At 40.1% G+C, this 11,548-nt stretch overlaps 1 protein-coding gene across 1 annotated transcript in view; it reads right to left on the bottom strand.

Annotated features, from left to right (window-relative positions):
* Positions 1 to 11,548, bottom strand: part of BRD4 (bromodomain containing 4) — a 110,261-nt gene that overhangs the window by 21,073 nt on the left and 77,640 nt on the right. Inside the window, exons 14-17 of the mRNA XM_044454086.1 lie at positions 6,359 to 6,411; positions 5,034 to 5,355; positions 3,158 to 3,713; positions 1,850 to 1,878 (exon numbers count right to left, since the gene is read on the bottom strand). Of these exons, the coding sequence (XP_044310021.1) occupies positions 1,850 to 1,878; positions 3,158 to 3,713; positions 5,034 to 5,355; positions 6,359 to 6,411 (960 nt within the window). The remainder of the gene's footprint in view (positions 1 to 1,849; positions 1,879 to 3,157; positions 3,714 to 5,033; positions 5,356 to 6,358; positions 6,412 to 11,548) is intronic.

Raw genomic sequence — 11,548 nt, 5'->3', positions numbered from 1 at the left:
CCCCAGAGAGGTCCGCCTGGCGCCGTCGTTATTTGCTTTTCGGCGCCAGGCGAAGACCTTTTTATTTAAGCGGCATTTTAACTGTTAGCATTATTTGATCTTATCTGGCCAGGGTGGCTTATTTTATATTGTATTTTTTGGATTTTTAATGTTTATATTTATTGTAATTTATATTATAATTACTTTTATTTATTGTTGTAAGCCGCCCCGAGGCTTCGGCGAATGGGGCGGCATAAAAATGTTTTAATAAATAAATAAATAAATAAGGTGAGAGGTCAGAGAGGTTAATTTGTGCATAGCTGCCAGGGACCAGGCACCTGTCAACTGAAAGGCACTGGTTAAGGGGAAAAAATAAGCACATCCAAACAAAAAAAAAAAAGGGGGGGTGCATGACTAGATCACTCACTTAAGCAATGCAACCTTTTGGCTCTTAAGTACTGAACTGACACTTCTTAGGCCCTTGACCATTTCAACACTTTACTTAGCTATGCCCGAAAGGGAACCTATTAACTACCCCGCTACCCGACTTTACCGGTTTCCTTTTTGGAGCACTTACTGCTAGTTACAGCAGTTCCCTGACAATTCTAAAACAAGCAAACAAAAAACCTGAGGAGGTAGGTAAATGGAACAGAGATAATGGGAGGGAAATGGGGCTGAGATAATGGTGCCAGTGGGAGGAGAGGAAGAACTGACGGTGCTTGCGCCATATTTGCTTTGTCCTGTTCTACCACCTCTTAAGAGTTACTATTGCAACTGTTCACCCCTAAAATGCCTCTGAGTCCAATAAAAATGAAGATGGTGATGGCTGGAGGCCAAACTGGTTTGACACCATTCCAGCAGCAGACCACCCCCACCAGGAATGAATTTTTGTTTTGTTTTTGTTTCATCTCCTTTTGACTGTGTTGTTCTTCATCAAGGCAAAGCAGTAATTGCTTGGAGGTAGTAGAGTGTCTGAACTGATTAAATATGCCATCACAGTTTTGATTGCGCTAAATTGTGGCATGTGGTGAGCACAACGTGAAGAATCACCACTTGGGTATGGCTTGTTGGGTCATCTGAATCTTGGCAGCATAACTTGCAGAGGGAAACAAACTTCCTGTTGTAGGGTTCTGGGAGGGTCAACAAGACATGCTACCCAGGTTCAGGTAATGGCAGCTATATCTAGGCTGTGATTATTCAAATTATATACCACAATTTGAAGAAGATCCTCAGCCAAACTCAACAGCTAAACTGCAATGGCTTATTTTGAGTATATGAATGGGGCCATTGTTTCAATCATCCAAGGAGGAGAGGTGAAAAGGTCAAGCAGTGAGGGACCAGGTCGGAAGGATGACAGGCACCAGACACCTGTTTCTAGTACCTTCAAACAAGACTCAAGGTCAGCGCAAGAAGGGAAGGAACAATGGGCCAGCAGCAAAGGCTCCATATGCTTCTTTCCCAATTACACCCCCACATTTGAGTGTTGTATATAGCAGAGTATTCACAGGTCTTCATACTATACATTTAGAGTAAAGAAAATCTTGTCTTCAAAAACATTTCACTAATAGGAAGCCACAGTCTGGAAGTTATGAGAGTTGGGTTGGACTGGCAAAGACAAGACATTTTGAAGTGTATTAATTCAAAGGGTTAGTGTTAGTTGCAGACAACTTGACAGCATTTAACAATTTTAAAGATTAAATGTTTAATGTTTTTTTCAGCTTTCCACCAGGGGAAAAAGGGAAAATCTTTAGGAAAAAACTATGGGAAAACTCATGTATCTGGTTTACCATTTATATTTTTTCTGGACCTTCATATTGTTAGTTTGGATGCCAGATGTGCTTCACCACAGCTTCAAAATGCTAGTTCTCACTTTCAAAGTTCTCTATTTCTTCTCTCAAACTGCCCATAAAAAGCTGTTCTTTTTCAGTTCCATGCAAGCTAGAGAGGCTCTTCCAATTCCATTGGCTGTGAGTTTTCTACCTATGCCTTGAATAGTATTCTTCTACCCTTTCACTTGCCCCCTTTGCGGCATTTAAATGCCTTTTCAAGACCCATTTTCTGAAACCAGCCACTCTCATTTTCCCTGTTTCTTCTCCACTGCCAGTGAATCTGTCCTGTTCTACCTAAACAGATTGAGAGCAGCAGCAGAAAAATGATACAAACCACTTTGTTTTCTTAAAAAAAGAAAGAAGGCAGGATATAAATCTAATCAACAATAAATAAATAGTTCATCAGTTCTTGAAACTTCCAGTGTCCCATCTCTGCTATGTCTGCTTACCGCAAGTTCTTCAGAAGAGTTAATGTTATATACAGTACCTAATACCACTTTGCTGCTAAAACAGTTGTAAAGTAGGAGGAATTATAGGGCCAAATAAACCACTTCACTATGTATCATGATCTCTTATGCAGTTAAGAATCTGACATAATGGCTGCAAAAGGAAGTTTTACAATTTGCTGACCTATAATGAAATAGACTGAATTCAGAGCGGGAACAAAGATCAATGAGCAGGAGTGTTTCATGGTGGTGACTGTCTATCAGCAGCAGACCCTTTGATTAATTACAGAAGTACCACCTTTTAAACTGTATCAGGTTATGCTAGAGATTTTCATACCAAACTTTGTATAGATAAATAAATGCTGCATATATACAGATGCAGCTGGGCACATAGGATTTTTGAGTACAGAAATTGAGTCAATCAAAGCCTACACATTTCTTAATGGCTCAGAAAGTTGGCTTTTCATTCCTTCATCATTTGTGAAGAGAGGTTATATTAAGATTCATTAATAATATTAAGTTAGTTGTCATGGAGGACAGAATATATGCTCTTAATGTTGCTTTTCCAAGCAAAGTAAATCTAAAACCTGAGACAGACAAGGCACAGAAGGCTTTTCCTGCTCTGTAAAAATAACTGAACTGAGATATATATTGTTTGATTTTTTTCAAAGACAAGCACAGGTGATGGATAGGCGCTTTTTCTTCTCTTGGACTCTCTTCAATTAACATTCACTCACACTGCTGAATTAACAGACCAAAACATATTTGCATAGGTCTTAAGGTAATAAGAGGACTTCCAGTGATTTTAATGTATGCATCATTAATCCAGTGGGGAAGGTCTGGGGAGCAAAGCCATTCACCCTTGACGCGTTTCGCGCTTCAGCCCTCTTCATGTTTCATTACTCACCAGCTGAGTAGGGGTCAGGCTTGTGGTGTCGTGGTGATGGATGGTGCTGGATGACTTGCTGGGGCTTTGAAGACGGTGTTGGAGGCTGTTGCTGCTGTTGCTGCTGCTGCTGCTGCAAGGGTAGGTGCTGTTGTGGAGGAGGCGGAGGCTGAGGGATGTGGGAAGGGAACTGCATGGGCTGCATATGTACAGGCCGCTGCTGCTGCTGATGCTGCAACTGTTGCACTGGAGGGTGTGGGGGAGGCTGCAGGGATGGCTGAGGCTGTGACTGGACCTTCACTGAAGGGAGGAGAGAAGTCTGTGGCTGCACTTTCTGCAGCTGCTGCAGATACAGCTGCATCTGGCTATTACTCAGCGGCAGGTTGTGATGAGGAGCAGGAGGCTCTTCGTCCTCCAGAAGCACCTGGGGGGGCTGGGGGAGTGGGGGCTGTGGAAGCATGGCTTGCTGGTTAAGAGCTGGCGACACTGCAGGAGGCCGAGAAGGTTTAGGAGGGAGTGCTGCAGCTCGATTACTGGGTCTTGAGGGCTGCTGAGGCAGAGCATTGTGCAAAGCTGGTGGAGAGAAAGCACAGCATCAAATACTGCAGCAGAAAGATGCTTAATGGGCTGGTACACAAAATGGCTACAGCCCACCATGACTTATTTGATGGCAGACCGCAGGGTGTGCCAGTGCCATCCTGAATATTAAAAAACCCTCGAACAATCCATGGTCTCCTGTAGGTTCCTTCAAACTTCCACTGCCACACATGTTCATACAATAAACCATGGCGACCTTGGTTAAGTTTCAAAATGGCTGTCAGCACACACTGCAACCCACTGTGGCTTAAGTAAGGATGGGTGAGTTTTGCAGTAAAATGGACTGAATGATTTCAGACTGCTGGTGGTAGACCACATTTTAAATTCTTGCCCCACCAAAAGTGCAAACAAAAAGAAAAGTCCTAGCATCTTGGAAGGAAGGTTTTAGTTAACTCTGCTCCATATTATGGTAGGTTTTGTTTGTTTTGACTTGTTTTTGCTTGTCACAAAGGGAAACATGTAGACTGTTTTCTCCACCTGAGGGATACAGTCCATTCTACTATCTTGGAAATATACCACCTCATTCTGCTTCATTTGTAGGTCAGGTCTAAGAGATAAAAAGCAAGAAGAAGTGGCATGTTTCACTGGACCAACATTTACAGAAAATGTTGGAAGACACAAGCTTTAGAATTAGGAAAAAATACTTGTGAAGACTTCTTTGCATAGTTTAAGTCTGGAATGCTTATACAGAAACAAAGAGGTTTGTCTAACTGAAAGAAATCTTACAGAGCACAGCTATCCACACACTGAAATACCCCCACTGCATTTTCTGTGGTAAATAGCTCAGTAAAAGAAAAGTTAGGCACATTACGGCATAGCATGAGAAAGCCACCCACCATTCCAGATGCCAGTTCCCGACCCTTCAATTTTGTGACTGAGTTCAGACCCCACGTTCCCATTTTGCTAAAGCATAGTTCAGCAAGATGGGAACAAGCACTGGATTTTCAATATTCCCCCATGCCTTCACTTCATGATATGCTTATCTGGTTAGCTTGAGCTTTTACATCAGAAAGAAGGAATGGTGGCTTAATGCTGGTTTGCTATCCAGAATCTTAATCCATGTTCAAACTGTACACCAATGTTTAAAACACAGTTCCTAGTTTGGAATGTAAACAGCGCTGTAGTTCAAGCTAGTAATAGTTTAGCAAGCTAGGAATGGCCCTTTGACACCTAAACTGCATGTCTTTGGCTGCCCTAGCGTTCAAACAAACATGATGCCCAGCAGGGAGATCTGCCAGCAATAACAACTCTAAGGTGAAGACTGTGATATATCCGAGTTGTTCAGCAAGGGCTCACCTGGAGGGGACACGACGGCAAGCTGATTCAAGTGAGGAGGAGTGCTGTGCTCGGGCTGCTGGGGGAGGTGGGGTGGCATCTCTGGCTGAGGAAGATGCATAATAGGCTGAGTGAAATGTGAAATAGTGTCAAACATGTTCCCTGGGAGCGGATGCTCCATAACTGGGATCTGTGCAGGAGCAAAAGCTGGAGGAGAGGCCTTGGCTGCAGGGGTTGTTTGTTGAGGAGCGGATGGCGGTGGTGGCAGCTGCTGAGGTTGTAATTGCTGCTGTGGTGTTGGCGGCGGCGGCGGCTGTGTCTGTTGATGGTGATGATGGTGATGCTGCAGAAAAGAAACAGATTCTACAGTCAAGAGATAAAGCTATTTTGGTATGGCATATGAAGAAGGAACATGAGGAAGGAATGCTTATCTCCTCCCCACAATCCCTGCTTTTTGCAATTGTCTTTTTCTACATAATTGCCTTTTCTACAGGTTTCTGTCCACTTTTTGCACAGGTGAACACACAACCAAATTGCTATGAAAAAAAGTTTGGAGGTGTTGGGAAAGATTGTGCAATGTGTCATGCACAGACACCACAAGGAACTCATCACCTTGTACACACATTTTTGTGCAATTTGTCTGTTAGGGGATTGTATCACGGACCACTGAGTTATGGGCTGCAGAGAGAAAATATGCAAAGTACTTAAAAGGGGGGGAATATTCCCAACCAGACCCTATCAGTGCAAGTTGCGCCAACTAAAGCAGCACATTTATACGAGTGTTCTGCCAGGAAATGTATTATATCACAAAAGGCAAGGGCAGTATGCCACTTAGTTCTTCGCTCCCTAGCAGTCACTACATAACTGAACTAACTTGAAAGATTTTAAGGACTTGTAACCAACAGGCTACTAGGAAGGTTATATAAAAGGCTACTAGGAAAGTTACATTTCTAGTGGCAGTCATTTCTTTTATATACTTTCTTGATCTTCAACCCTCCTTCAGTTGAGAAGAATCAGACATCTCTAAGGAAACTGGAGCTCAATCAATTCTTACTCCATTCTGTATCTCTGCCAGGACTCCAGACTCTATCCAAAACTAAGGAGACAGATGAATCATGTCCCTCAAACGCTCAGCTGTAGGTCTCTGGTGGAAGGTATAAAATGCTTCCCCAAATGAGACAAAATCTTGGGAGGTGATGTGCAGTGCAGTTCTTCTCAAGATAAGGTAAACAAAGATCTGCTCTCCTTCTTAAGTCCAAAAGAGGTAACTTTAAAAAAATCTACCTACTGCTGAGTTTAAAACATTGGTTCTCCAAAACCAAAGGAGAACATGTACAATCACTCACCTTCTTTTGTTCTCGTCCAGTATGTCCTTTCTTCTTAAGTTTTGGGGGTAGTTCTGTTGGAAAAGAACAGCAAAGGTTACTGCACTGGCACTGCTTTTGAGTACAAGTTTTTTCATGGCTGTGGCATTAAAATCAAGTTGTAAAAGTTCTGGCATCCATAGAAAACTCTTTTGGGTGTACCAGCTGTTTCTCTCCACCCCCATTTTTCTGCGGGAATTTCCTCACAGAGAAGTCTCTGTGTGTGTATTGTCACAAAACAAGAACCCAAACTGAAACTAATTATTTACTTTATAAGCAAATCATGCTAACCATTTAAGCTGCTGAGCCCAAGCCTCAGAGAAGGCAGGCAACACCTGGACTTAGCTATACAGTTTTTGGGGGATTTTCTTCCAACAACTCAGTTGGCAAGTAAAAAGGTTTCCATGCCTTCCATATGTGCTTTCAGTGCTAAGCATAATAAAACTGCAGCAATTTGTTTGCATCAAATGAATGGCTCCTTATCAACTCCCTTATCTTGGCTTGTAGATTGTCGTCACTAGATCAGGAAATAAAATGTACAGTAAAAGTTTGCTGTAGGGACTTTGATAGAACATTTGCTTAAGCTTTGTACTGCACTGTTAATGTTCTAGAAATATCCTCACACAAAGTCTACTCTGCATTCCTGAACTTAGTGGCCTTTTAGTTCTTAAGGTTAGACGAGAAACAGCATCTAGTTGGATAGGGTATCCTATTAGGGTTCAAAATATGCATACTGTCAATGGCAGTATGTGTACAAAACTTTCTTTTGATGCATTTGTACAACAGCAAAAAGCCAGCCAAAAAGCCAAGACAGGAAGTATTTCTACAGCTCTGATAAACATGTCAATAATAAGCAATAAGGAAGTTGGCGTAGACCTACCAACTTATAGCAGGCTGGAAAATTCATTTTGGTTCCAAAACATACTTGTTTGTTATGAGGGAAGAAAAGTACAGTGCATCACACTGCTATTCTCACAAATAGTAACACTAACTGTATGCTTTAGTTTTAAAAGTAAAATATGCAACAAAAGACAATGTTTCAATATAAATGAAATCACTTGGGACCTTCATAAGCCAAAACGTAACTGAACATAAGATTTTCTTGACAGTTTACTGCAACCATTAAATATTAGTCATACCTTTTAGCCAATTGGTTTCAAACCTTCCCTAAGTGAATTCTAGCTGCTTATCTAAAATGTCCCCCATGACTCTAAATTTGGTTAGCATGTTAATACAAAGTGCTTAACAGTATGAACATAGGACTCTCCAAATATGTTCATAAAGTATCTTGTGTACAAACTTCCTTTTCTTTTATGCAAAATGGGAAGTATTCCCATTATAAATAAATGACATCAGAACGCTTTGCAACTGAAGCTGATGTAACTCAGACCGCTTCTTTATGTAAGATACACCTGTTTATCAGGTACCCTTCAAACCAATCACCAGTCAGAAACTTTTAAACATAGTTCATGAGTCCCTCTTGAACTACACAACACAGAAACACAGGAAACCTTTTCCCCGCAGAGAGGAACAAATCTACCATATAACTGGTATTCTACCAATATTAGTTGCACCAATGTTAGCTTCAATGCAAAAGACTTAAAATACCACTTGCCCATTATGCTCTTACAAAAAATGCAGCCAGAATAACTCCTTTAGCCTCCTTAGCTGCTTGCAAAGATCTCAAATGTTTCTTAAGCATCAGATAATCTAAGACCTTTACAGTGCTGCTTAAAGAGAAACATAATATTCTTATTTACACATCTTATTTATCTTATTGTTCATTGCTCTACTATCTGCTTAGATGTGAAACACTATATAAATGGTATAAATTCATTTGATATATACATTGTAATGTGAAAAGTAGCTTTCATTGGCCTTTGAGACAATTAACTTGGAAGCCAGCTATTGTTCTCTGTATGTCAAACTGTGAACAGAATAAAAAATGAGTAGCACCAGCCACAGAACATACCACATTGGCAAAGCATCATGATCACTGCTTCTACAGCCAGTTTGGAAAGATTTTAAGCACAATGAATCATTTTCACTTAGCCTAATACCAGCTCACTCACGCCATATGTGTATTTTAAATCCTATGTTCCATATTTCTATAGAGTGAATGGAATAAAAGGTGAACATCACAAATGGGGATATATATCCATATGTAGACTCTTTTGGCAATATTATACAATGTTCTTCTTTCAAAAGAAAGAACTACAACAGAAGAAACATACTGAGATTCCATTTCACTCACAGGGAACTAAAATGACTTAACAGGTAAAATAGCTATGGTTGTCTCAACTTCCTGATTGGTTTAATTGAATGTGTAAGGCAAATCACTTTGGAAAACCCTGCCTATGTATACAATCTGTACAGGACATTCCTTCCAAGTGCCATCATGGAGAAAAGCCTGGGTACATGTGATGCATACTTGAACATGTTAACTTGTATTTCCCAGGTGTTTTGGATTTCAGTTCCTATCATAGTGCAACCCAAAACATTTGGAGGGCACCAGGTTTGGCAAGGACATGTTAGCTTATAATTTGAAGATCTGGTGCTTCTGAACCCAGCTGAACAACCACTTTTGATACTTTAGTTACTAAGGAAGGAAAATAAATGAAGGGGTTTATCTCTTTCCTAAAAAGCTTTTCCCATCTGCTTAAGTGTTGCCAAATCAACACATGTGCAGTCTTTAATCAAATCCAGATCTACAATCCATGTTGGAGGCAGTGTTGTTCAGCATTCAAAATTTCTCTGAAAGGTTCTCTGCCTTGATCACAGCTTCTTTACTAATGGCCTATCAGTTTAGAACTTCACAGTGCATTTTGGAATGCTGAATATAGTATGCTTATCTGATTGTGCTATAGTTGAACCACCTGCAGTTTTTTAAAGTGTCCTGACCGCAATATTTCATGCACTCCCTTCTTTTATGGTATGCCATTGTCATATGGAAAACAAAGGCAATTCAAGACTCTCCGATCTTATAAGAATAAGCTTACTCACCTTTCATATTTTTGAAACAAAGATGCTTTATAAATCTAGAATCACAAGGTTGTGGAAGTAAAAAGCCAATTTAAGGAGTGATACTTTTAGTATTTTTAGTGTAAGAACTAAAGAAAACAAGGGGTTTCTATTATATGGCTGCTTTCAGGTGCAATTCTAACACTATTTGAGCAATGATCGCTAAAGATCACTATATCATTGGTCGACACTTCATGTAACGATGAAAGTATCATCTTAGGTGTCAGGAGTGAACCTACCATTCTCATCAGCCCTAGTCTGCACAGTCAATGGTAAAGGATGATGGGAAATGTGGCCTTCCAAATGCTTTGACCTACATGTTGTCTGCCCTTGCTATAAGGAAAGACTCAATTGGAAGTGCCTGAATCAACTTAGGTATAGGTATTTACCATGTGGGAATCCACTCCAGATATTGCCATGCTGGATGTACATTGGAGATGTGATTTTTAGCAGTAAACCAACTTGCTTAAGTTAATGTTTAAATCAGGCATAAAATGGTTTTTATATATGTATTTCAAGCTGCATTCATGATTATTAGGTTAAAGTAGTTTAGCCAATGTAATTTCAGTAAATTTAGAGACATATATGCAATTTTTAAAAGTTTTAACAGCATAAGATTAAAGTTCTAATATAAAAGCACATTAGCTATATAGTCTTTTTATATTATTTTCCTGGCCCCATGTTCTTTAAATTACATAAGGATATCTATGTGTGCAAATACTATTTTTATAGGAAAATATTGACAGGACAAGCATTCACCCTGAGTAAAGAGTGTGAATTGAAAAAAATAACTCAATTATATAGGGCTCCTTTCAACACCATCCAAGTGGATTTCCTCTCCTCCCTGCTGTAAATTGGAAGGGTGATTCATTTTTCCAGTGGTGTGTGTTCCACTGGCAGATGGACACCGCTGGATACAACCCATACATTATTTCTCACATTGTTTGGCCCTAGCTCACTTCCTGTACACACCTACACAGTCTTGAGCTTCAGAACTTATACACTATTTAGAACTCTAAATATGCCGAAGTTTCATGTGGGGATTTATATTTTTAGTGCATACTTAGTTCAGACTGCATTCAACCTATACTTAATGCCAACCCTAATGAACCAGTGCAGAATATCCTGTAATAATCTCTCTCACATAAGAGAAGTCTGGATCGACAAGCAACACCACACACACCTCACTATTCAAAATACGGGGTAAGCCAAGCCAGAAGTGGGAAATCTCAAATGAAAGAAGCTATTAAAATATTTTGACAGCAACATATAAGATAATGCAGATGTTTCTAAAAATGCTAAATATAGCAAAAGAATTCATATTCTATTTTTTCTGAAAGTTAATGCACTTAGATGAGTCATTTAAGGTTTAATAATCCTTTATATGTTTAGGTGAAAAAAACAGTCCCGGAGCTCTCAGAATTCTTTAACCAGCATGGCTGGATAAGGAAAACTAGCAAATGTGGGACTTTCCCCCACATTTGCACCCTAAATATTTTAAAAAGTTCCTTTGAGCTCCATTATTTGTTTAAAATGTTAGAAGTGCCTGATCCTGCCTAATTTTGGAAACTGGTAGGGTAGCGCCAGGTTGGTATCTGGGTGGGTGACTTAAAATGTTGTGAACTGCCCAGAGAGCTTCAGCTACTACCAGTATAGAAATATAAAGTTCAGTGGGTAAATTTAAAATCTTCTCATACTCAATCTGATTACCCTTACTCTAAAACATGGAATAGACTTGAAATGTGAATTTGTATCAGTTTATGGAAGAAGGGCACATCCACTACCCCTCTTCCTAGAGGCAGCCCCCAAACTATCCAAACAGCACCTACCAAATGTTGGAAGATTCTCTGGAATGGCTTTTTAGAGATATAAGAGACTGCAGACAGGGTGGACAAAATAGTAAAACCGCTCTGCCATGTGGGTGCAGAAGTGCCTTCCACACATGCACAGGGGGGTTTGGATCCTTTTTCCTCTCCGCACATCAGTCCTGCAGAATGAAAATATATCTGAGTTCACTGAGAGGAGCAGATTGGTTATCAGAAACCTGGAGTTTTCAGTAAAAGAAGCCTGGTGTGTATGTAGTTTTAAAGTTGTTTATTTCTCAACAGAGCCAATGAGACTAGAAATTGAATGCACATTATGACCAAACAA

Source organism: Varanus komodoensis, unplaced genomic scaffold, assembly GCF_004798865.1.
Source record: "Varanus komodoensis strain SLA01 unplaced genomic scaffold, ASM479886v1 scaffold7_1, whole genome shotgun sequence".
NCBI classification, from domain to species: Eukaryota; Metazoa; Chordata; class Lepidosauria; order Squamata; family Varanidae; genus Varanus; species Varanus komodoensis.
The sequence above is the reverse complement of the archived record's forward strand: the minus strand, read 5'-3'. Positions and strand labels throughout refer to the sequence as shown.